Raw genomic sequence first — 27,441 nt, 5'->3', positions numbered from 1 at the left:
TGTTCATGAACAGGGGAGAAACATGGAGCTTGTGAATACATAAAGGACATTATTGATTATTAACTCGCTCAGTGCCATTGTCATTTCAAATCCAAACGCTCAGTGCCATTGACGAGATAACTCGTCATTTGCGGTTTTTTTATGGGGATTACTAGAAAACACCCTAGCGGAGGTCCCTCATCAATATCTAAACTGTGGGGTGTGGTAGTGACCAACTGTGCCCTGAAGATGGCAGCAGTACACCTTTAGATGTGAGATTAGCCACCGATGCCAGCAAAGCAGGAAGAAGCAGGAAAAAGGGAGATTATGGCACTACAGAATGATATTGTGAAGTATCCAGCAGCTCACAGCTCCATATACTAACACAGAACATGTGTGGACCTGAGTGGATTATTGATAATGTTGTGATCGTGAGATAAATCCATCAACTAACGTTTATGAGACAGAAAATGGCGCTATGTAAAGAGCTGACATTCCCAGCAGCGCACAGCAGCGGATACTCGACCAGACTATGTGTGGAACTCATGGATAGTGTGGTGATGGTGAGATAAAACAATAAAAAAAACGGGGAATGCAGTGACACTCTGCACGTCCGGGAGGAAGAGGAAGTTATGTGTGTGCAGTCCTGACGGGAGAGAAAGTTGAAGGAACGCCAAAATACAGTAAGAAATCAATTCAACTCTGACCCAGATAGATAAATAATAATAATTTTCCCATCAAAAGCCCGGTCTCAGTGTTTTTTTTTCATGTTTTATATAAGGAAACAATGTTCAGATGTTAGAGTTGTCACTAAAGCAAAAAAATAGCTTTAAAGTCACTGACAGGGTTTTTTTTTAGAAAAAGGCTGTTTTCTCAGCTTTTTGCTCTGAAACTGAAGATTTGTGTAAAACTTGCTCTTTTCAATGGCTGAATACAAAAGAACAAAACAAACAGAAACAAATGTTTTTTAATGAAAGTAGAGACTTCAATCTTTCAGAATCTGGTGTCAGATTTCAGTCATAGTAGAAAATATTCTGTGGGTCTTTAAAATCAGTCAAAATGCTAAAAAAAAGGCTGGCACTGAGGGGGGTAGAAAATCTGTAATGGCTGGCACTGAATGAGTTAAGTGCCCACAAACACAGGAGTAAAAAAAAAAAAATAAAAAAAAAAATACTATTTCTGCACACAGTTCAAGTTTCGCAGCAGAACTGACATCATCATCATCAGCCCTAAAAAATAAGAACATAAGAATAACAATGTCCTCTCATTAAATAGTCAAATATATGTTTAACCTAAAATGCATAAAGTGCATGAAAGACCAATAACTTAAATATGTTATTTGTGTTCCGGACATAAGAAATATTCTGACTGGTCTTCTTTAAAGCAGACATAAGCAACTTGTAATTTTGTGTGGCCCCCAAAACAAATCCCCCAAAAATTGTATTTTAAGAAGTTGGAAGGAATATAAAACCTAACACAATTCACAAAATAACTCCTAAAACACACAAATTAAAAGCAAAATGCACAAAGTAGCCCCTACACAAAAACACACACAAAAATAAAAAATAAAAAAAATACACAAAATGACAACAAAAACACATATCCCTTAAATAAACTAAATGACTATGAAAACACACACATTACAGAATAGCTTCAAAGACACACAAACAAAATTACACAAAATGACAGGAAAATACAGAAAACAACAACCAAAACACAGAAAGTGACCCCAAAAATGCATAAATCGACAACATAAATGCAGAAAACTACAGAAAAATACACACAATTACAAGAACAAGCACCTTAGGGCTGTGTGCAATGCACTGTAGCACTTTAAATAAATAAAAAATTAGAGACAAAGCACACTAGGGATATGTGCAATGCACTACAACACTTTAAATATATATATATTTTTATTATTTTTTTTTTTATTATTATTAAAAAGCAATTCAGGGCTATTTGCAATGCACAGTGGCACTTTAAATACATTATTATGATAATGTAAATTTATTGTTGCACTCCTGTGATTGACCAACCTTGACTATGTGGAAGTGAACTGCTTTTCTTTCCCCTGTACATTTCTTGGCCCTACATCATCCTGTCTTTTCTCTTGAGTGTAGTTGTTCTGGTCCCAGTGTTACATTTATCTGAGATGTTACTGTATTTTATGATCCTATGTTTTTTTGTCCTGTATGTAATCTTTTTATATATTTTGTGTCTCGCCATGTCTTATTGTTAAGTGTAACATTTTATTACATCAGCCTGTCTAGGGACAACAGATGGAAATTAGCTGTTGGCTACCATCTGGCATATTTACATTTTTTAACATTTTTTTTTTTTAATGTTCATTAATATGTATTGTTTCACCTTAAATAAAGAAATAAAAATTCAAGAACAAACAAAGGGGTGGGTTCACTAAGATCTGAAATAAAGGGTGGTAATTCAGTTGCTTCCTAAATCCTTTAGTGACGCAGTTTCCTCACCTGCTGCGCAGTATTCACTAAGATTGCAGCAATGATTAGTGCACGTGCAGAACTGGTGCAGACCGCCGTTATTTAAATGAGAATTTTGTACGTGGTATGTTGAACATGGAGGGTGAACATGAGTGCACAGAAGCAAAAATAAAAATTTGAAGCAGCAGAATTGGAGGTGTAAGTAGAGGAAAAAAAATTAAAAAATGATGAATTAAAGCAGATAGATATATAGATATTCTTTATTCATTCCGCAGTGGAAAAATGTGCATGGGTGTGACTGTGGGTGACGGATAGGTGCATGCGCATGGCTGATCGCATGAGTGGCGTGTGAGACAGTGATCCGCGAAGGTGACGCATGTCCAGCTTATTACACTCACATGCCTGTTTTCATCTCTGCTGTGTTTTCTACCCACATTTACTGCAGCGATGATCTCTGCGTGTGAGTTTGCACCTGCTTATCAGTCGTACTATTTTCTGGTACTAAAACAATCACCGCAAACAGTTCCAGATTTTATGAATCGCATTGCTTCCCCTGCATTAATTTATTTGCATTTCCTCCTCCCATATTTTTGCATATTCATTGGGGGAAACGCGCTAAATGGATTGAGGGGGCATTGGCAAGCAGCGGCGGCGCAATCCTGATTCCCTGGGCTTTGCACTCCTTAATAGCGTTTGCACAAAAACAACAAAACCACAAACAACATTAATGCTCAGATCAATCATTATTCTAAACACTGACATAAATGTTGATAATGTGGCCCTTGGATCAGATACAATCACATTTTTGTGGCCCCCGCTGTGAGTTTCCCATCAGGCAGCATCCTTTTGCTTTAATGTGTGACGTAGAAAAGATGTTCATTAGTTTTACGTCGATGAAAGGGATCAACACTATCTACGTTTCCTCTGGTGCGAAAAACGATGATAGAAGCACCCAGTGACCTAAAGCATGAAGCACAGAGGTAACACTTACATTCTCAGAGGATTGACGATCTCGGTGCGCAACAAGTCTTGAGTTTCTCTGTAATACTCCACATCGGTCTTACATCGTGGCCTGAGCAGAACCGTGTCCAGCACTGAACTGAAGGAGAAAAGACTGGAACAAATAGACAAAATGTTCATTAATTTATTTCCTTAATCAATAGTGGAATACCTGAATCATTAGTTTAATCTTAACTTTGATAAATAATAGAATCCAGGGTTCTTGCCAGAGCTGTTGAGCGCCTGATGTTGTAATTTTGCTCCCCTACGGAGCGCTAACGCCCAATTTTCTGTTGTTTTTTTCCCTTTTTAATCGGTACGGTCGTAATAACTGTTGCACACTTAGACACAAAAGGGACTTCCAGGTGTGCAGGGGAAACACATACATCAGCTGCACCATCTATTCAATACAGGTAATCTGCTCGGATGCCCCTGTCTTTACCCGAGGACCCCTGCAGCCCTTTAGCTGCCCGTGATGCTGCCAGTGTACACCCTACGTGTAATTACTGTCCAATATAAACAGTGTAGCTTCAACCAGACGTAGCGTGTAGCGTCACATGAAGCTGCTCATCATCTTTATAACTCACAACAGATAATTCTACATGTGCGTGCACGAATGTGAACACTGTTGAGTTGAAATATGTTCAGGCTTCAAGAGAAATCGGCTTCATTCTGGTCGGACAGGTTTGGGCCATGTTCTCTTGGGTCAGGTCTTCTTTTTTCAGCCTGATTAAGGCACTGTGTGTGTCCTCCACGCGAGTGTCTGTGTCCATCACGTACGTGTGTGTGCGCACACCCTCCGCATGTGTATGTGTGTGTGTTCCAATATTACTGCAGGTCCCACATAATACCTTATTTAAATTTGAAAAGTGCGTCTTGGAATCAGTCTTTTGAATAAAATGTAATTTCTTGTCTCTACAGTGTCTGTGAGTATTTATTAGTAGAAGACCTATACCAAGCACGACTTAATCAAATAGATAAAATAAAACTCTAACTACATTCATCATGACCCTTCACTAATTCAACAAATAACTTTTAGCTTTAAAGTAAGGCTGGAACAAAGATTAAAAAAAAAAAAACAACAACAAAAAAACCCAACTTTAGCTTTACTTCAATAAATTTCTAAATTTTCCACACCGGTAGCCCTCCCTCGCGCGCCAATGCGATCCCCCTGTGCTGTGAAAACTTACTGGTGAGAACCCTGTAGAAGTCACTGCCTTACATAGCTACTATTACAGAAATACAATTACTGCTGTTGAAACAGCTGATTTGATGTTTTGATAAAATGCTAACAGTTCAAATCTATTTACGCTTGGTGACATTCCAACAGGTGTACTGGTTACCGGCTCAAAAAAAAAAAAAAAAGAAAAAAGCATCCTCCCATAAAAAGCATCCTCCCATTAGAGCCAATAGTCAAAGTGAAAATAGCTTACTAATGAGTGTCTGCTCCAGGGCCAACTCAGCACTGATGGCTGCTGAGGCATCATTAGGACTGAATTCTGCACACATTACTAGAATATGGCACACACACAGCGTAGTATGTTAGCACTAACCAGAATAAGGTTGAATCCAAGTAGCAGGAGTTGTAATGACCCTGAATGCCTTTCTTTTTTCCAACCATGACATCCAGACCATCATTCTCTGTGCGCGGTGGTGTGTTCTCATTCACTACCTCACTCAGGTAGCCACCAAACGCTGCGGACACAGATACGGTAGGGGTGTAAACCAGGTTAACCAAAATTACATTTTTCAGTTACAATAAAATTTTCAATTACAATTCAATAATGATTACAGTTACCAGATTTTTTCTCCAATTACAATTAAATTATAATTATGTTTTATCCTCAGAAAGTATTTACTATTAAGTTCACAATTACAATTAATCACAACTACTGAGCTTGAAATAAATAACCTAATCAAAGTTAACCTTCCTCCTGTGTTAGCTTTCTGTTAACATGTCTTATGATAATGGGTCCTAAATCAGCTGTAAAATAAACTGAAAACAGATCTATCGTCTAATTTCTTTTCTATCTATTGGTTACCTTGTTGCGCTTCCTAATCACTTAATATATAGGTTTTCATATTTTTTGGTGTGCCTTTTTTGTGTCAGTATACAGTATATCAATTTTATTTATTTTTTTAAATGGTAAAATATGGGAAAACTTGAATGAAAAATGTTTTAATAATCATTAATTACGTATGTGTGAAACTGTACATAGAATTGTAACATTTTTTATAGAATTTTCATGGCAAATACGATTACAAAGTCAATTATCTAAACTCAATTACAATTTAATTACAATTATAATTATGCCATAATTGTGATTAATTATCAATTATGCAATTACAATTATATATGACCCCAACCCTGGAGTAAACACACTAGTGACAGGAGAGATTGTGGCTGTAAGGATTTCTATCCGTTATGTTGGACCTTCGGACTTACCAATGGAGTTGCATCGTTCTATTGGGTTGGAGAAGTGGTGCAGGGAGGGGAAGCGGGAGTCAGGCCGGCAACACTTGAGTTTGACAAACAGAGCTTTTTTTGGTGGGCAGGAAAAGTAGCGCGTGCCTTTAAAGGTGCCATCAGTGCAGCCGGGGCATTCTTCTTCCTGGGAAACATGACATATCACTTTATCAGGCTCTGCTAGGTACTGTGTGGCTTTTATCTCATAGCATGAAATGACAAAAGATATTGAAAGATGACTCATCAATCCAACAAATCAATGGAAACCCTCGGAATACAGCACCGTGATCAGATGAAAGATTTGTTTTTAAAAACAAGCTTCTTCATTTTTCTGTTTATGCCAGTATCTTCCTCAAACGTTGCAGTGCTTATGATGTTGCCAGGCAACTAGCAGAGAGTCTGAGAAGTCACTGGGTTCATCAAACAAACCCTCAGACAACAAAAGTTTCCCTTAAAACCAATATGTCAACTTTAAAAAATAAATAAATAGTGAAATTTGTGTTTGAAAATAATGTCGTAGAGACACACATATTGGCATTTGTCAAGACCTAGCCCTAAAAGAAATACGTGTCGTAGGGCTGGGCGATTTTGCCTAAAAAAAATCTCAGATTTTTTAAAGAAAAATTTGAGTTTTGATTCAATTTTCTATTTTTTTTTTTTTTTCAATGCACTTAAAAATGACTGCAGACATCAGATTAAATGAAACTCTGTCATTCAACTATTTCAAGCTTTAACCCAGGTTTAAGCAAAAGTGCAACAGCAACTTTGCAGTAGCTTAAATTTTCTGATTAAAAAATCAGATAACTACATATTTTATAACATATGAAATTACAATTTAAAAAATAATAAACTCTTCCCTTCGCGTCTCAGCATAGTGTGAATAAAACATTAAACATCCTGTGGCACACATATAGCCTACTCAAAGGGTAAACACATGTAAACAAAGAGGGAGCTGGCTCACATCGCGCTACGGTAACCCACAACAACGGAACGTGAAAAACTCCAAAAAACTGTGGTGGGGAAAAAAATAAATAAATAGATTTTTTTTTTTTTTTTTAAACTCAAATTTGTAAAATAAAAATGGTTTTTTATCTACAAATTCAATAAATCGATTTGTTTTCCCAGCCCTAAAGTGTCATAAAGGTCATTTTATTATTTATCTAAAAAAGTTAAATAAAAAAAGAAGGTAAACAGCATTAAAACTCCAAAAAGTCAGTACTGAAAAGATGGGTGAATGTTTTGTTGGTTAATACACCAATCCTAACAGCTTTCTTGGATTGTACAGTGTAGTTTATAGACGCTAATTATGTTTGTATATTCTTGTAAATTTGCATTATTATTTCATGCTTATTTGCACATGTAGTGAATTCTGATTATTAGTATTCAATCATTATTCTTAATATTGTGCTGATATAATCATAGTCTTGGTCTCTATGCTTAATCATGTTTGTACCCTTTGGTAGTGTTTCTTTTTACCTTTGTTAATATGTTTTACTTGGAGCCACTGTGACATTAGCATCATTTCCCTATTAAAGTGAATCTGATTCAAATTTTGAAAACAAGGCTGGTTAGTTTAAATGGAAAAACTTTACTTGAAGTTTTATACTCACACTCCAGTTCAGTAGGAGGCGATATGCAGCTATTTAAGTTGGTTGCAACACGCAAATAACCAAGAAAGAAAGAAATATGTTTTATACATAAAGCTGAGATTACACTGTCATTAGCATAAATAAGGTGTCATGAAGGCTAGGGTAATGAAGGGTAAGGGTAAAGAACAACACTTAATGACAGCCTTCATGACACCTTATTCACGCTAATAACACGTGTCATGTAGGGCTGCACTATTAATCAAATTTCAATCGTGATCACAATTTTGGTTGCCATGATTAAATAAACCTGATCGTCAGCAATATATACATTTATAATACCGGCTCTGCACTCTGTAGTAGTGTATTCATTCAGTTAGCCTTTGGTACATTTTAAATTAATGGGTTGATTTTTGCAAGTTATTTTTTTATTATAATTCTTATTTAGAGCTTAATTTTGGAACGTGAAGTGTACACATTATTTGTTTAAAAGTAGTGTAATAATTTTTTTTATTTTTTTACTCTGTTTTTATTTGCAATTTATAAAACAAACAACTTACAAGTATAACAAAATAAAAACAAACAAACAAAAAACAAAAACAATTTAAAAAAGGGTAAACATAAAAACTTTGTTTTTAATTTTTTTACCAAATATGATTTATAATTGTGATTACAATATTGATCAAAATAATCGTGATTATCATTTTGGCCATAATTGTAATGTCAGCCTTATGTATAAAACTTCAAGAGTTTAAATAACCCAGTGTCCCTCAGTTGAAAAATACAGAAAAACTCTAATCCAAACTGGGGACGTTTCTGTAAAACATCCTCCTCTAACTATTATTATACTCTACTTTGTTCACTCACCAGTTCCAGACCAGCCAAAGGCTCCAGCAGACCAGGCGGCACGCCCACCCAACGGATGACGCCACACAAAGGTGGGTTCTCTTTGACCTCCACCAAAGAGCCAACCTCCAAACCAGGCTGCCCATGAGGAGGCGTGGGAGGGCGCGGTGAGGAAGGGGCAGCGGGTGACGGGGGATCGGGCTGCTCGCCCATCACTGACTGGACGGAGAGGGAAAGGGGCCCATGGCTTATGCTGTCAATAGGCCCTGGTTTGCGGTTCAGGCTGAAGGGCAACGAGTGAAATTTGTTGTCGCTGGACAGCGAGGCAGGGGGAGGGGCTCTGGGAGGGGACGGCTGATTGAAGTCCGGGGGGGTGTCTGTAAGCGACTTGGCTGGGTCCTCCCCAACTGTGGGAAAACAGTGATTGAAATATATTACAGGATGAATGTTGACTGCTGTTAGTTTCTCTCTGACTATTAGCAAATGTAGCAAAAATGTATCTAAACAACCTCAACTTTACGTCGTGCGTGCATGTGAGGCTGTAGAACTGCCTTCAACTGGAGTTTGGTGTCCCAAATGTTCTTTCAAATGAGCTGGCACACTTAAATACTACATTTAGATCATGTGCAGCATCAAACATTGTTTTCATAAATACCAGAATTAATCTGAGGTGACATCATGTAGATACACCATAGCTTGTAAAGAAATCTAAAACTTTAAAAAATGTAATAATTAACTGAAATACACCCAAACAACATTGATCTAAATGGCATGATGTCAGTTTATGAGGAACCAATATGTAAACTCAACTCAAACAGGACATTTGTGGAATTTCTGCTGACCTAAAGCAAAAACTAAAGCATTGAAACTAAAAGAAAAAAACATTTGTACAACCTTGTCCTTTCAGCAAATGTGTTAAAAAAAAAAAAATGTATACAGAATAAGATAAATTGACATCATCATTGTTTGTCCAGGGATTTGCTTCCATCAGGACCTCACATCTTCCTCCAAAGAACCCATTATGAAATAATAAGAGCATCACAGATGACAAACACTTTTAATGAAAATCACCACAAATATTCACCGTGTGTCCCAGCACCAACACGAACATGAACAAAAGCTACATCTGTGTCAACTAAAACAGTAAAACCAAAAAATAAATTAAAAAACATCACAAGGCCTTCACCAATGCTCTCGTCTGCCAACATCACACCAATATTGGAGTCATTTACCTAAAATACCAGCAGTTACAAATATTTAGTCAACCTAAATAAGACCGAGGACAACCAATGAGGATGTTTGTGCAGCCTTGAGCATTGATGCTAAGCCGTTTTCCCACACCACTTACCCCATGCACATACATTTATGGTGATGAAGGATGAGACTTTTGGTGAGGTCTTAACAGCAAGCTACTGTAACAAACTCCTGTAGTGTCTCCTCTCTTTTGTTCCAGAATAGATTTAGGGGATTGAGTCGATGTCATTGGGAACAATAAAATCACTATTCGACTTGAGCTTTGTAGTCCTCCTTATGTCTGTTCTTAAAGTACAGTGTTGATGCAAATGTTTTGGAGCAACAACTACAGTCCAACCTTGGTTTTGTCCGACCCTAACAAGCTTTCCTTTCTAAAGCACCTCTTAGGAGCTTCCTCGGCCTGTTTTCTTCTTGAACATTCATCTTTTTCAGAGGAACGTCACTATTGTCTATATTTGCACTACTTTTGAATACATTTGAGCTGCAGTGCTCAATGCTAAGCTTAATTGTCATGGATAATGTTTGGTTTGCTTTCATTAACAATAGGTTTTAAAAAATCCTCTTGATGCTTCACAAGCCATCTGTAGAACAAAGCTTTAGTTTTAAGGCTCAACAAAGAAAATACCTGTCATCTATTAAAAGAATTGTATTTTGGGGATTAACTGCTAGTGATTGCACACGTGCATGACGTGACGAGCTTAACATGGATTTGGAATATGATTAGCTCACTTCTAAACAAAGGAATGAAAATTATTAACTTGACAAACTGCATTTCCCAAAGAAAATGCAAGTGAAGATGACCCCTCGGAGTCAGTATAACCTCTTTGAGTTAATATTGTCAATACAGTAAACTGTATAAATAATGACTAACAGCAGAGGGCGCTGTAAGTCACTGTAGGAATATTTCTATTTCCCAATGAATGAATAAGTGGTAACCTCACAGAAATGCCAGAAAAATAGCAAGAGTGCCCTTAGTATTCTGTACACTGGGGTACACTGATCAGTAATACTGGACTTATTGGTCTGAATTAAAGAACCAAAATCTATCCTATGATAATTATGAAGTACACATAAGGCAATAGTGAAGATACTATACAGTACATCCTCCCTAATAAAAGACTGTCCAAGTTCTGGTTTTTATTTAGAAAAACACTTCAGATGTATGCTTTGGAGAATCATTTCAACACATGTAAAACAACCCTCAAAAACACCAGTAAAGTGAATATAATTGTAGGCTGGTGGGCACAGACCTTTTTAAAACACATAGGAAACAATGTGAGTGACTGAAACAACGCAGCTTGTTGGGAGCAGGAGCTTGCTGTTAAGAAGGCTGGTGGTGATGAAGCATGAGCACCTTTTTTTTTTGGTTTGTTTTTTAAATCTTTTTTACCTTCATCAATGTACCATGTGCTTTTGGATTTTGGCTGAGGTGGGGGTTCAAGAGAGCTGCCATTTAAAGTATAGTAAAAGTCAGACTTGCTTCTACTGCCACACTGGTGACCTAAACCTGTAAATAACAAAAGTAACACGGGAGCAGAAAATAATAATAAGACAGGAACATTATGTGCATGTGGGAGTTGTACAAGTAAGTTTGTTTTGTAAAAATGGTCTGATTGATAAATTATATTGTTATTAAAAGTGCTACAAAAATAAAGGTAGTATTATAGAGTATATTTATTAACAGTGCGCAATGAGTACTCATTAATGAGAGAGAGTATCTGTATTCAGTAAAGCTTTGGTAAAAGGTTTCAGGATCTAAAGTTTTACCACGTTTACCAACACCGCTTTTCAAAATAAAGCATCGAGTTTGAGAAATTGTAAAAAAAAGAAATAAAACTTACATTTCTAGATTAAAAAAGTGACACTTATCTATTTTCAAAAGGCTGAATGTAAATCTTCTGTCTATGTCAAATAAATACACTGAATATGCATGGATCAGCATTGTATTGATATGACAGCAGGGTACCTTTGCTCTTTGGTTTGCTTTGTCCAGTGGATGACTTGTCACTGTTGGTGCTTCTGGAGGCAAAACTGTGCTTTTGCAGCCGTTGGTCCTGCATGGAATATTCTGTAGAGACTGGAAATACATCAGAATTAGTCTAGCAACGTGTTATCAGCCAACATAAAGTGAAGCTGTGACAATCTACTTCTACCTGTTTTAGGATTAATATACCTTCGCAAGGGTTAGGCCAGGGGTCTGAAACCTGCGACTCTGGAGCCACATGTGGCTCTTTGACTCTTTTGCAATGGCTCCTTGTAGCGTTTAAAAAAATATGGTATTGATGATTAATGACAATAACTTAAAATAAAATTATGATAGAAGAATTGGTTACTCTAAAAATGAATCACATTGTGCAATAACTTTGCCACCATCCTACTTCACCTCCTGCAACATCTACAGATCATCAACTTTCCTGCACCTGTGGCTAACCTTAAGTTTTAAATCCATTAACTCACAAGTATTGGATATTATTTTAACTGTATAGAATAATAACACTGTATTGTCTTTATTGAGAATGTTTTTTTTTTTTTTTTTTTGGCTCCAGGAGGACTTTAATCCAGGCGAGATTAGGCAAAATGGCTCTTTCGAGAGTAAAGTTCGCAGACCCCTGGGTTAGGCCAATATATATATATATAGTATTAGGGATGCGAAAAAAATCGATTTCACGAGATATCACAATTTTTTGAAAGCCAATTTTAAATTGATTTATTTTTTTTAATCGATTTCTTTTTTTAATTCTGACATTTAATTAATAATTACTTCGAGACTTCTACACAGTGGTTTCAGTGAAAATAAACTTGTTGCACTTTATTGTATGATGGCAGTGTGTCTCGCTGCATTTTCTTTTTTTCAGTGAAAATGTGCAAAAACACTAATAATAAATAAATAGGATGTTTTGAAGCAAATAGTTTTGACTCAATTTGTCCTCTGAATGATCAATATCTTCTGATAAACATATACAGCCACTTGATTTTTCATCTCTATTATATATTAACTGGGCAGAATTTATCGCAATAATATCATATCGTGACCCAAGTATCGTGATACGTATCATATTGCAATATCCTTGCTAATACTCACCCTAATATATATATATATATATGATTATGTTATATGTTATATATATATATATATATATATATATATATATATATAACATAATCATTTTATAAAGGAACCCAGGAAAAAGCTGTTTATGATCTAATTTTGTTCTACTGAACATAAAATCTATAACCACTGAAAAACTAAATAGATGAAAAACATTAGATACATTTGCCAGGACACAGATTTATTGATTTAATTTTATTTGTGTTTTTGTTCAAAATTTAAATGATATAAAACAGTGTTAGCTTCAAAAGGAAAAAAAAAAACACTAAATCAAATAAATAAAAAAAAATAAATATGTCTGTTTAAAGTTTAAAGAGTTGTTCCAGTGACAGATGCCCCTACATCTATGTGACATTCACAGGGGGTACAGCAGTGATACAGTCTTAGTGTGAGCTGATTAATTCATTGGAAGTATTCTCACACTACTGTACATAATGGGCCGAATTGTACAGGTTTCCTATTGTAAATAAAAAAAACATCTTCAGTCAATTAAAACTAAGCAGCATTTCCTTTTTTAATCGGTTCATGTTTGAGTGAAACAAACAATCACTTAGGTCAGTTACTGCGCGCCTTCATCCTAGATGTGCATTCTGGGTAGAATGGCCCTGAAATGTGGGTGTCCCATTTAAATCTGGCCTTAAACGTATTCTTCATGGACTTAAGTCCATTTCCTTCAATGCTATTCTGAACCTGGAACAAGTGCAGTGCTCCAGGAAGGTGATATTTTTTCAACCCATTATCAACCATAATGCTAATATTCAGCTAATACTAGGATAGTACTAATGCCAGGTTAGTGCTAATGCTCGATTAATGCTATTGCTAAGATATTGCTAATGCTAGGATACTACTAATGCTAGGTTAGTGCTAATGCTAGATTAATGCTATTGCTAGAGTATTGCTAATGCTAGGTTGGTTCTAATGCTATTGTTAATGCTAAACTAAAGCTAGTGCTATTGCTAGGCTATTGCTAATGCTAGGCTAATGATATTGCTAATGCTAGCCTAACACTAGGCTAATGCTAATGATATTGCTAATGCTAGCCTAACACTAGGCTAATGCTAAAATTAAACTAATGTTCATACTGGGTTAATGCTAATGCTAGGTTAGTGCTAATGCTAGGCTAATTATATTGCTAGCTACTGCTAACACTAGGTTTATACTAAATTAATGTTAATGCTATGCTAATGTTATGCTAATGTTAATGCTAATGCTAGCTAATGCAGAGCTAATTCAGTGTGACACAGGCAAGCATTTGTATCCTCACTTGTATTTTCTTCAGGAAATGCAAATATTCTAGTATTGCAATTGAAGTTTGGATGCAATTACAATCTACACCACACATACTAATTACATTGCAAAAGAAAGACTCTCAGAAAGTTATTAAATCTATAAATGTTTTTTATCTTTGAAACAAAAAAGCTGACTGACAGCTATTTGGCTGACGGTCCACTATCGATTGTTTCACTACCATACTTAGTTCAAAGGCGGCCCTAATGGAGGACTGATAGCTGGTGTTCAATACTTACACATTTAAGTTGGTACAGGATTGCATTTGCCTTCATTTGGACATTTAAATGGTACCTGTACTAGTCATGTTTAAAACACACATTTAAAAGTACTTTCCTGAAGGATTCACATAGGGAGCAACCATTCACGAACAGATGTGGTGAATCACATCGACTCTGGGGTACAATTTCTTTAGTAATTTTTCCACATTCTCTTTAATATTATTTTTATTCATTATTGTGTTGGAGCTACTTTGGACGTGTCTCGAGCTGTTATTGCAACTTCTGATGTTCACCACTTCTCGGTGCAACAGGAGTAAGCAGGAGAGCTCCCAGCGGAGGACACCAAGAAGATATGATGGAAGTTCCAAGAAGGAAAATTCCGTCAGAGTGATGGCTTTATGGCAGATCCTAAACAATGACGGTGCTTCACTACCAGCACTAGGAGGAGGTAACATGGCTCTGACTGTGATGAGCTATTACTTTGTGGCTGCTGACAAAGTTTACTTTGAATGTTACCTGACTTTTTTCATCTTTATGTTCCCTGGCTTTAAAATTTAAGATAATCTACTATACTAATGTTAAAGTCTTAAAGTGTTATATTTGTAAAGAGATCATTTTAACTAGCTCCAAATAATGGCTTCCTATAATTCATGTATTTTCTGCTTCGAAATGTTTTTAATGTAAGAAAAATTACAAATAACATCCCACATGTTTAAATGCTGGTCGTGGCAGTGTTACAAATAAATAATCAATGTCACTGAGGGGAACAAAGAGCCAGAGTATCTCACTTGACTTTCAAAAACAAGTGAGGCATCAATACAAACGATTCTCTGTTCCTGCTGCAGGCACAACACCAGCTCTGAATGCTCAGAGGGAGCTCAGTGCATGGGAGACAGCTGAACGTCTACAGAATAAACTCTGAACAGTAGGACAATAAAAATTATGACAAATTAATACTGATGACTCACCTGGCATTACGTCACAGATGGGGACAAGTCGAGTGTGCTCCAAACTGGCAAAATTACAAAGCAGCTTCCCATCAATCACACCATCCCAGTCCCCGATAGGATTGTCCTGAAACAGACATGACACCCATGCGTTCCTTCTTAGTTTGGGACACAACCCAGACCTGCTCAGAACACGTGCTGCTTTCAGGAAAGTCTTTCTGATGGATAACAAGAGCCGCTATCCCGCTCTTATAAACATGATGCTTATTCCACACGATTAGATATTCTTTCCAAAAGCTCCACCTCTCTTCAAGAACAACCTACTGTTCTGCTTCTTCTCTATTTGTAAATGTAGAATGATTCTGCTCCATTGAGGTACTCTAAGATGAAATCAGCACCACTTGCTAGTGGAAGAAGGGCGAGGCTAGACGCGGAGTGAGGCTGAGCAGTGGGCTCCTCTGAGCTGCCTTTGGCCCCTTGCCATGCTGTTGGGTCATACAGCACTAAGTCTTTACCTCACTCCCCATGTGACTGCCTAGCTTTTGTGTGGGAGGCTCAGATTCACTGAGTGGGCTGAAACTGCTGCTGTTGGTGCTGATTTTGTGTGGCGGTTAATGATCAACAATAAAATACTTCAGTTATGCATTTCAATCTCTCTCTGGCTACAATGCCATTTCAGCCTGGCAACGGTAACCATAGATACTAACTACTGTGATCCAAGGCAACCAAACTTATGGACCTCATGCGGATCCTGAACTATCTCCTGGGTTTGCAGTTACTATCAATTCATTATTTTCATTTGTGCAATATAAGTACATTTGTATGCCTTTTTTTTATGAAGCAATTCTTAAAAAACGGGGAGACACCATGTAATGTAAAGTGAGAAAAGTTCTGAACTTTGCCCACATTAATCTTTAAATCCATATGAACATTTTCAGGACACAAATGTGGAACATTGAGATATGAATATAAACATCAAGCACCATAATGGATGCATCATTTTAGGAAATCCTTTTGAAATATAAATGGTGATATTAGAATAGTTCATAAAAAACAAACAATTTTAGGCTGAGACACAAGTGCAGGAAGGACAACATTTGAAAATGACATTTTTTAAAAAATAAATAAATACATCATTAATAAATCTCCCTTGGCTTCTAATAATTTTATATTTGTCAATACAAATTTAACTGAAATAAACTATATCAAAAAAGTGAAGCGCACTATTTTAGTTTATTATACCCATACTGTTAACATAGTACGGTAATAAGAAAGCAACAGTTAGTTAACTTTATTCAACTAACTCAATAACTATCTAAAACGACATGTATTATTATTAACCGTGTAAGCACATTATTATTATAGTTTTAAAGTCTTTAAACTGGCTCCCAGTCAGCCTCAGAAGAGACTTTAAAGTTCTGCTGCTGGTGTATAAATCTGTGAATGGGTTTGGGCCAGAATACATCAGTGAGATGTTAGTCAGATGTGAACCCAGCAGGTCTCTCAGATCTATGAAACAGGTCAGATAGTGGAGCCCAGAGCTCACAGTAAACATGATGACGCTGCTTTTAGTTGTTATGCTGCAAAGAAGTGGAACAAACTGCCAGCAGAGCTGAAGTCAGCATCACATGTGAACTTTTTAAATCCAAGTGCACTCCTTTTCTCTCCTGCTTATGTTTGAGAGGGAGATTTTTAATCATTTTATTGCTGATTTATTGTTGATTTCTAAACTTCATATAGTAGTAGTTATATCGACAGCAAAATATTTAATAACAAAACAATTATATAAAATAAGGAGGCTCGAAAAAATAATAATCGCTATTATTTTAGTCAATTGAAATCACAATTATTCAAATAATTATTTGTCAACCAAAATGTTGTTGCCGCGGGGCGGAAGAGCTTGCATGCGCATGCATTAAACAACTCAAAGCTAGTATTGATAATGGTTTTTCTTTCTCGCGTGTGCCAAGCTTTATTTTTCTTGAGATATCTAAAATTGTGGAGTTTGTTTTATGAAGCAAATGACACATATGGAAAAAAAAAAATATATATATATACATACATATGTAAAAAAAAATTATATATATATATATATATATATATATATTTTTTTTTTTTTTTTTTTTTTTAAGTAATAGTTCTTTTCTTGAATATGTAATTTTTGTAATCATGGAGTGGAATAATTAATTAATTGCACAGCCTACATTATTCAAATAAAAGTCTATGTTTCCATTGTGCACTAGTGTTGCTGAAATAAGCAGCTTCAACAAGCCTTACATACCATGTCAACACCCACATAGTAGCCCAGGCTCTCATTGCCAGGCAGCAGGTCACAAAATATGATAGTTCCCCTCTCAGGACCTTCCCTCGTCTGCACCAGAACCCGAGAGTTGATCTCCAAAGGGGGGAAGTCCTGATCCTCCTCCAACAGATTGACGCTGTCAACCTCTAACTCGCTGAGGCCATCGTCATCATCGTCATCCTCCCAGAGCTCCAGCTTATCCAGGGCCACAAAGACGCCGCACTCATCCTCGCAGCGGAACAGCTGGCGGCCTTGGTAGGAGCCCTCAGTGAAACCCTGTCCTCTGCCTTCCTCCTACAGACAAGATGAGTACACACAACATGGTATGAAAGTAGGGCTGCACGATTATGACCAAAATCATCATCACGGTTATTTGGATCAATATTGTAATCACGATTATGCATCTTTTTCAGGAAAACATCTATTTTTATTTAACTAATCTTTAGCTTTTCTTTTGCACTCTAAACTGTTCATATATTGCTTTAAACAAGAACAATGATAAATACTCAAATTTACCCAAGAATTTAAAATGTACTATATAAATATACTGTTACAGACTCAGAGTGACAACAATTACATAGTATACAGAATTTTATTTTATTTTTTAATTCAGCCGATATCTAAAGCCAATATTTGGAAGCTGATATACTTTTTTTTTAAAGCGCATTGATTATGAAATACAATTGAAACACTCATGATATAAATGTATATATTAGAAATGAAAATACACCAATAGAACTCTTAAAATGTACAGTATATAACTTTAAATATACCCGTACACAACCAAATCAAAATAAAATCCTTATCCTATTAAGGATATAATAGGATAAAGATATTTGATCAGGCACTATTATAATATATCCTTATCCTATTATATGAGCTTTTTATTTGTAAGTTTATTGGCTTCTACCCCTCCCATGCACATGCTATTATTATCATCATTACTTTTTGTTGTTGTTGTATATTCATACATCCAATTTTTTTCCTTTAATGGCTAAATAAAAATTTAAAATTTAAAAATCGGCCAATGGCCGATATTGAAAAAAGTCCATATATTGGTCGACCTCTAAGAAAAAATCTGACTGCCGCTCACTTCCACGTTAAGTTAACGGAGTATTGTCACATCAACTTGTTGCTGACCTCAGAGCATGTTAACATGTTGCTTTTTCTTAATAAAAACCAGTATTAAAAAAAGACATGACTAGCTTTCATCAGGTTAGTTTCGCCCCCTGGTGGTTGGCTGACTGCTGGGGTTGAGAAAGAGCCTGATTAGATATGCAGCAGAGCCGCATCTTAAATGTAAAACTCGCCAACGATCAAGTATATTTAATCGTGGAGGCCAAAATCGTAATCACAATTAAAATGTGATTAATTGTGCAGCCCTAGATGAAAGTGAGGCAGATACAGCAAGTCTGCCTACTCCGCATTTCCTCAGCTAGAAAATGTTAACATGCATGCATAAGAGCATCTGATTGATCACTACAGCAGAAGCAAGGCCTAACTTACAAGGATTATAAATACATTCTAACATGTCTGGACAAGACGCTAAATGTCAACCAAACTGCTGAATCACTGCCGTTACCTCTATCAGAGCTGGAACAGAAAATCTGTTTGTTTTTCTTCTGTAACATATGTGCTAGCTGAGATCATTACAGACAGCTACAGTTTAAACGTGTGAGCTCCATCAGCCCACTCACAAAGACAGCTGCTCACTAGAGAATAGAAACTACATTGTGCAACTATGAGCAACTCTTTGTGTGATGCTACTTTCTGTGCAGCAACTCAAAATACTGAGAATGATAAGACATCAAGATCTAAGACTTAATGTTGAGATTAAAGCAGAGAAGATGCAAAATGTAAAGATTTGAAAAAGAGCGCTGAGTGTTGAAAACTATAGAATTATACTAAATAAATCACATTTTATGATCATATTTCAGTCTTTAGGCCAAACACCAGTTGACAGCAGTAAAATGTAACTTTTAAACTTGAATAGGATTCATTAGCAAAACAACTCAATAAAGAATCAGGGAAAATCCTGATATCCGTTTCCTTCGAACACAGTGCAAACCCACTGTGTTAAAAATAGAGTTGGCCTAATACTCTTGCAACACCAAATGATTATTTCTGTCGTAGTTATTGAGAACTGAGGCTTTAATAGTTCCCTGTAGCCTTGAGCACTTACATGTGCTATGTATAAGAAATACAAAGTGAGATTCATTAGTGTGTCTAACAGATTAAGTCTAAAAGTTCAGTAAATAGATCACATTTAGAAATACATTTATAAAATGATGCCACTTTATCGTTTATAGGGTTGCAGGTTGAAGTTGGAGCCAATCCAGCTAACATTGAGTTGTGAACTAGTATACCATAAAGGAAACCATTCTCTCACAGACATAAAACACACATCACTACACCTAAAATAATCCATTAACTAGTACATATAAATGCTAGTGGTGAGAAGACGAGTTCACGATATAATATGATAAACGATGATGGGCTTAAGATAACAATATACAATACGATATTGTAGAATGGCAAAAAGTACCACTCAGCAATTCATACTGGCACTCTACAACTGAAACCAAATGCTGTAATCATCACGACATACTTAAAAAAAAAAAAAATCTGTATATTATTTTTCATTTCTGTGCAAGAACTTAGAGCTGGAATTTTGGACATGTTCATTTCCAAGAATTTTAGCATCTCTACATTTTCTTGTATTCTCTTCCCGTTGTGATACCACTCATACCATTGACGATAGACGTGACATTGTAACATTGCAACATTTTGTTGCTCAATATATATCGTCCCACCTCTAATAATTGGCTAAAACTTCAATAATGTAGAACATGTCATGGACAAAACCCACACATGGGAGAACATGCAGACTCTACACAGAAAGAGTTTTCACCCTGGGAGTCAAAACCAGCACTTTATTACTAGGGGTGTCCCGATTCGACATCGATCTCGGTCCGATATCAGCCTGAAAACTAATTTCAGATATCGGATTCAAATTTTCGATTTTTTTTTCTCCCCAATTCATCTTTTATTTATTTTATTCAAATGTAGAATACTGTAGATATTATGTTGAAGGTTAAAATTTGTGTAACCAATTGGTTAATAATAAATGGGTCAGTTTTTCTCATACCTACTGTTGTTGACTATTGTTCTCTATTTGAGAAACATCACTTAATCAAGCCTTTTCTAACATTCCACACTACGAAAAAAGTAATATATTATATTTTTATTAAATAAATATATATATATATATATATATATATAGAAGTGTGTACGATTCATGCTGATATCGGCTCAATATCGGTATCGGCCGATACGAAAGGCTGCAATATCGGTATCATATCGGAAATGAAAAAGTTGTATCGGGACATTCCTGTTTATTACTGTGGGTTAGATTTAATTCGCCGACCTTAATAAACCTTAGAAAACGATTAAAAAATAAGTGCAGCGTTAAGACTCCAAAACAGGAATCTCTTAAAAATTAGACCATGTTGTCTCAATGAGTATAAATATAGGGTAGGATTAAAAATAAAATAAAAATATTGACAGACTAATTATAAAATGAATAATATTAGGCCTGCATTAACTTAATAACGAATAGACTACTGTGATTTAAATTTGGCCAACTCATCACACTAAAGCTCTAAATTGATCGTATTTGTTTTGTTTTGTAAAATATCCTTGGGTATCTTGAAAGGAGCTTATAAATAACATGTATTATTTAAATTAATTCCCATAAAAATTTGTTTCTTGTTCAAAATAAAACTCTAATTTGTCACTAAAGATTGGAATAAAGTAAAGTGAGTAGAGAGTACACATTGAACTCGTTTCTCTGAGCACTATTACACTGAACGAGTTATCTTAATTAGTGAGGACAAAATCTGCACAAATATTTGCAGGAAACTAGTTAACCGTATGTTCTTGGATTCTTCTGCACACTCTACAAACATGAATAAAGTATCGTAGACAACATCCTCAATGAGAAAAAGGAGCTCTTACCAAAAGCTCTACTCCAAACCAGATTCCAGAGAGGGCTCTGTCAGGAAGCAGGGAGCCCTTAAAGCGGACCACACCTGGTAGAGGTTCATCCCCCGAGCGCAGTTGCACACGCACCTTGGAACCACAGTCGATATCGCGGACCCTCTCAAGCCGAGACTTATTGCGCAGCAGAGCGAAGCGCTCCTCACAGTTAGTGATGGGGAACAGTAGCTCAGCCAGCTTCTCGTCCAGCTCCAAGACATCCCGCTCATCCAGACTCAGCACCACGTTGGTCTGGTCCAGGATTCGCAGACTTTTCTTCCCCTTACATGGGGGCAGTGTTCGTCCCAGGCTGTTGCGCTCCTGGCAGGCCTGACCGAGGCTGCCCCGTGGAATCCTGAGGGTCTTTTGGGGAGGCTTATCCACTGCACACTCCTTCACCACCATGTAGAAGCGCCAGTCCTCCCTGAAGCCCCCACTGGGCTTCTCCTGGCTCCACAGGGCCGAGCTCATGGCTGCATATTAGGTATGAGGTCCAACGTCAAGGCGAGCTTGACCTGTGGTCTGAAGCACAGAATGACAGTTGATAAACTATGAAACCATTTTCATACACTTGAAAGAAAAAAGCATGTATTAAAGCTTCCATTGTCCTACCCTGACTTCCTCTTCCCTATTCCCTTCCCCCTTACCAAGATGTAACACTGCCCTCTCTTTTCATATCCTTCCGTGAATAAAGTTTTTCCTATCTTTCCTTAGGGAGGGCTGGTGATGTCACATCTATGCAATAAAATTAATTACTCAAATAATAATAATAAAACATGCATTGCTGTGGCAAAAAGATTGACCTACATTTAGTGTTGACCTTCGACAGCATGTGCAGACAAGGTTAAACAAATCAAAAAATAAAAAATATTTGTTGTAATTTGCGCAATATAAATAAAGTTGAATTGAAAATTTAAAAAAAATGAAAGCTGCTGTAGAATAACATTTTTTTTTAATCATATAAATTGATAGCATAGGCCTCATAGATTAATAAAACAAAGATCATTGAAAGAATGAAAAAAAAAAGATGTAAAAGGTTGAAGTTTTGCTCAAAGGTTTGCTTGCATCTCAATTATAATTAAACGCTCCGTTATTGACATTTTCAGAAAAGTTTGACACATTGCATTATGGGATGTGGAGTCAAATGGACAGATGCATTGAAGTGTTTTTACTTCATTCTCACTGTGATTTCCTGTGTTTGCCTCCAAAAACTCCAAAGTAATTTCAAATACATTCCTGATGTTGTCACGGATGGAAAGTTGTGGCAATAAATGACAGATATTTATTTTAAGCTTTAAATGCAAAGATCCAAATCCAGTTGAAACTGAACATCTTGAGGAGTGAGGTGACATCAAGGTTAATACTGAGAAGAAACTAGAACAAAAATGGAGTCCAGCAAATCAACATCTCCTTGTGTGGCAAAGGAAAGCAAGAAATCACAATAAGAAATTTCGGAATGAAGTAAAAAAAAATACTTCAAAACGTTTGTCGACTTTTTTTTTTTCTTTTCAAAAAAAAAAAAAAGAAAAAAACTACATTGTGGGACTCAAAATCCCACAATGCATTGCCTGAAATTTTTTGAAAATCATAATAAGAGAGTGTTTACGGTGGAAAGGGAAACCAATCTTTTGAGCAAAAACCTTTTCCATCTTCTTTCCAAGCAAATGCTCTTCAATTTATTGATCTAAAGTAGGGCTGAACAATTTTGGAAAATAATCAAATTTTTTCCTCAATATTGCGATTGTTATTAAATATGCAATTATTTTTTCAAGGGCCTCTTGTCATGTATTTTTCAATGAACACAAGCAATGAGTCAATCTGTTTCATAATAAAGAATTTCAGATTTAATTAAACTTTAAATAAATATAAAATATAAATGTTAAAGCACAGGTTACCTCTTCAACATATCTTACTAACTTCAAGTTTCATGAAACATGTAAACATGTGGACTGCACTTCTTAAACACTCTGACCTTAACAGGACAGTCTAGAAATAAATAAAATAAACAGGTATGAAAAAAATAAATAAAGCTTACTAATATCCAGTCAGTAACAATACACATACTAAAGTGCAGGAAAAGTAAGGAGAACGAATATCTGCTTTAACCAATTGGACGTTTTTTTTTAGGTAAATCAAACTCCCAACAAACTTAAAATAAATTATTACTAAAAAAAAAAAAATTGCAACCGTTAAGATTAGAAAATCTTGTTTTATGATATATATATATATCAGTGGCGGATGCTTTAAGACTACAAGGGAACCTCAGCTTCCCCTAAAATCAGTGGTCAAATATGTAGTGTTGTGTGTACATTTCATTGACTAAATATATGACAGAACACATGTATGTTTAGTTCAGAATCAGCTTCTTATAACAGGAAACTGACAGTGACAGCGTGACGTTCTTCATTCATTACCGCAGCGTCACAGTGTTAATAAACAGTGGTGAAGTTCAGCTTCAATTGACTTCAATGGGAGACGATTTAGGGGTTGATCCACTGCAGTCAAACTAGACGCTCATTGGATAAATGCTCGGTTATGACGCACTTAGTCCCGCCCATCGGACGCCGGGCTTCACAGGAGGTCTATGGAGCAGTGGGCTGGATCTGTCTGTTCCGGACGCTGGAATAATGGATGATGATTGGATGATCTGTCTCAGGCTAATTCAATTTTGATTGACAGCGAAATGAGCCAATCAGAGAGTATGACGTTGTAAGCACACAGGCGGGTTTTTCAAATATTTCAGTCCGTTGCTCTGTGTTGACACGGAGACTTTGCTGATCCTCTCATAGCGAATTAACTTCTGACAAACCTAGTGTCTGTTTTTGGTGTTTGTGGAGACTGTTACTGCTTGTATTGTGAGACTTTTGACCAAACACTCACACTCCAGCGCGCAGCAGCTACGCGCGCGTGCGTGTGTGATAATCTACAAATAGTTGTTGACAACAAAATGTGAATTCTACTAGAATTCACATTTAAATAAACAGATATATTTTCTGAAGTAGGCAGAAAATGAGCTTCCCCTGCATGAAAGACCAGCAGCCGCCACTGATATATATATATATATATATATATATATCCCGGTTCACATCGATACTGTGAAAATTGAATTGCATTTTTTTTAAACAGCAGAGGGCGCTATATATTTATCCTTTTCATTTCCAGAAGTGTAGGCGGCGGGCGGAATCTGCTACTACTTTCTTTTTGGCCGCCTTCTACTCTTAAACATGGTCATAAATGATTCCTTACCCCTTTAGCACCGAAAGAATATCTGTAATATTACGTGAAAATCTGTTAAATATCACGTTTTTCTTTTAGCTCTGTCTGCTAGCGTATAGCATCTCTTCTTCAGTGCAAGAATATCTGCATGCCAACTGACCACTGGGTTACCAGCGCCCTCTGCTGGTTCAAACAAATATATGACGTAAATACAGTACAATGACTGTTTTTTTTTTTTAAAAGTCCAATTGTTAAGGCACAAAATATATTTTCAGTTGCACTTTTAAAAAGAAAAAGAACTATTATGCAGTTTTGCATTGTTTACTATAGAACCAGAATTTAAATTAATAGGCTTCTTCATTTGTATCATTCCTTTATTTATTTCATTCAAGATTTATTTTTAGTTAAATTGCAATGTTTTGAATAGTTTATCAAGGGATTCTTTTGACAATGAAAAATAATACAGTATTTTCTAGAAATATTTTTCAGTCATCATTTGTCGCTAATCGCATTTTGTAAAATAAATCGTGAGAGAATCGTATCGTGAATCGAATTGAATCGGGACTTGAGTGAATCGTTACATCGCTAATATATATTCACAGTATCATCTCAAGCAGCTTTAACCAATAACATCCCAGAAACATGAATGTTATGAATAAAATTTGGAATAATGTATATATTATTAAAAGGGAAGAAACTGCTCAAGATCCTCATTGAAGCCTGGTGATAGAATCATGATGACGTGGGATTTATGACAGCCAATGTAACCCAGTTATCTGGCACTTAAAAACAAATGTGAGGTTTTGTTTTTGATTCATGTCATCTGTTCAAATTCTGCCAAATGCTTTGAATTAAAGTTCATTGGATGCTTCTCAAAGGACAAAAAGGTAAACGCATAAAGCACAGCACATTGCTAATATAGGATCAATGAGTTTCATAGAGCAGAATAATTGACAAACAAATCACGACTGAAGGAAATACAGAAAGAAAAATAGTTAAAGACAAAAAAAAAAAAGAACTGGAAACAGTAGTAGGGGCAACGCAGTAATGAAACTGAGGGCAAAGGATGTCAGACTTTTACAGAGAAGTTATTGCAACCAAATAATAAAAATGTAAATATGTAGGTCCGTATTACTTAAATCTAATGTAGCGATAAAAATTATACAAATGCAAAAAAAATTGTGTCTAACTTTCTCCAAATATGAATAATATTGATGCATTACTTCCAGATCAGCATATCTACAAATGTGCTCTACTATTTAATGTGTATTTAAAATAGAATTGCCTGTATTGTATTGGACTGGTAGTATATTATTTTAATGGTGCAGTAAACAGTACGCAGTAAAGCTCGGCGATATATTATCGAGATTGAAGATATATCGAGTTTTCTGTTTTTGGTGATAAAGAAAATTACAATATTGCCTATATCAATAAATGTATTTTTTATAGTTTATTTTGTTTTAAAACAATTGTTTTAGGAGTGGCTGCTTTCATTACTTCTCAGAACAGCATGAAAAGTACAGTTCGATGAATTTCTAAGTGTGTCCTAACCCAGATCTTCCCCTAAACAATCCACACTACAGAACTCATTCACACGTGCTGTCCATTAGAGGAGAAAAAGCTAAAAATGGCACAAATTGTGCATGCGGCTGTGTGGCATTTTGCGTCAGCAAATTTAACCAAGAATTGGTATTCAGGTCAGACTTCAATTTAATTAAAATTATCGACATGTAAAACTTATATCACCACTTTGAGGAAAAAAAATATTGTGATATGAGTTTTGGTCCATATCGCCCAGCCCTAGTACACAGGTTTATTCTACTCCACATGTGTAAAACAAGGTAAACTCGGTGATTTATCTGATCATCTCAGAATAGGCAGTGATACTAACAGCAGATGAATGGGATTCCCCTAAACACGCCTCAGATTTCAGTCATCTGTTATGACAGGAAAGAGCCTGCTCTGCATGTAGTTATCTATATTGTTTTTTACATCTATGTGTGGTAGATGTGTAGATTTTGTAAAAGCAATGCGAGACAGACATGATCCTGTCTGTGTGTGTCTGTGTGTGTGTCTGTCTGTGGGCAGATCAGTGACTGACGCCAGCCAGAGCTTTGACTGTCCATCTAACCTAACGATAACCAAACTGAGGTCCACTGACCAAGGTGCCAGGAGGACACAGCTGGGCTCATTCAGGTGTTGTCAGCATTGGCTACAGATGTTTGTGTAAATGAGTGTGACTGGGTGGACACTGTCCCTCTGGGTTCTACCATACCCTCAGCTAAAACGCATCAAACACAAACGTTTCCCTTTCGATGTCAGCGGCTCTTCTTACCTTTGATATATGTCCACTCGATCACCGCATACGGCTCACTGCCATGTCAAACGCCCATCTTTGTGTGACAGCGGCCTCAGAAAACGAGCCCTATTCCTCCTGCAGTAACCTCTGATTAGCTTCCTGGCTAAATGAAGCTAGCCAGCAAACCGACCATGTATCACATAAAGTACGGCCAGGGCAGTCGGTCAGCAGCTAGCAGGCAGACAGAGGGTTGCCACCCTTTAAAACACATACACGACATTTACACATATATTTCCCAAGTGACGTGAAGGTAAAATCTCACAGTTTATCTGTCGTATATATGTGAAATATATTATTTACTGGACACAACCTGACAAGCGTCTATGCGTGACGTAGAGAAGCCGTCTCTAACAACCATTGGTTGAGAGCTACAGTTTC

At 36.3% G+C, this 27,441-nt stretch overlaps 1 protein-coding gene across 3 annotated transcripts in view; it reads right to left on the bottom strand.

Annotated features, from left to right (window-relative positions):
* Positions 1-27,428, bottom strand: part of cyld (cylindromatosis (turban tumor syndrome)) — a 41,550-nt gene extending 14,122 nt beyond the window's left edge. Inside the window, exons 1-10 of one of the 3 annotated variants that reach the window (XM_028438205.1) lie at positions 27,040-27,428; positions 21,468-22,010; positions 17,430-17,744; positions 15,170-15,275; positions 11,551-11,661; positions 10,975-11,091; positions 8,352-8,737; positions 5,878-6,043; positions 4,985-5,126; positions 3,424-3,546 (exon numbers count right to left, since the gene is read on the bottom strand). In XM_028438205.1, coding sequence (XP_028294006.1) covers positions 3,424-3,546; positions 4,985-5,126; positions 5,878-6,043; positions 8,352-8,737; positions 10,975-11,091; positions 11,551-11,661; positions 15,170-15,275; positions 17,430-17,744; positions 21,468-21,959 — 1,958 coding nt within the window. In that variant the 5' untranslated portion in view covers positions 21,960-22,010; positions 27,040-27,428. The remainder of the gene's footprint in view (positions 1-3,423; positions 3,547-4,984; positions 5,127-5,877; positions 6,044-8,351; positions 8,738-10,974; positions 11,092-11,550; positions 11,662-15,169; positions 15,276-17,429; positions 17,745-21,467; positions 22,011-27,039) is intronic. The other 2 variants (XM_028438215.1, XM_028438226.1) reach the window with 2 other exon arrangements.
* Between the last annotated feature and the right edge of the window lie 13 nt (positions 27,429-27,441).

The sequence above is a fragment of the Gouania willdenowi genome, chromosome 3 (genome assembly GCF_900634775.1).
Source record: "Gouania willdenowi chromosome 3, fGouWil2.1, whole genome shotgun sequence".
In the NCBI taxonomy this organism is placed as follows: Eukaryota; Metazoa; Chordata; class Actinopteri; order Blenniiformes; family Gobiesocidae; genus Gouania; species Gouania willdenowi.
This window is presented reverse-complemented; position numbering and strand designations above follow the sequence as displayed.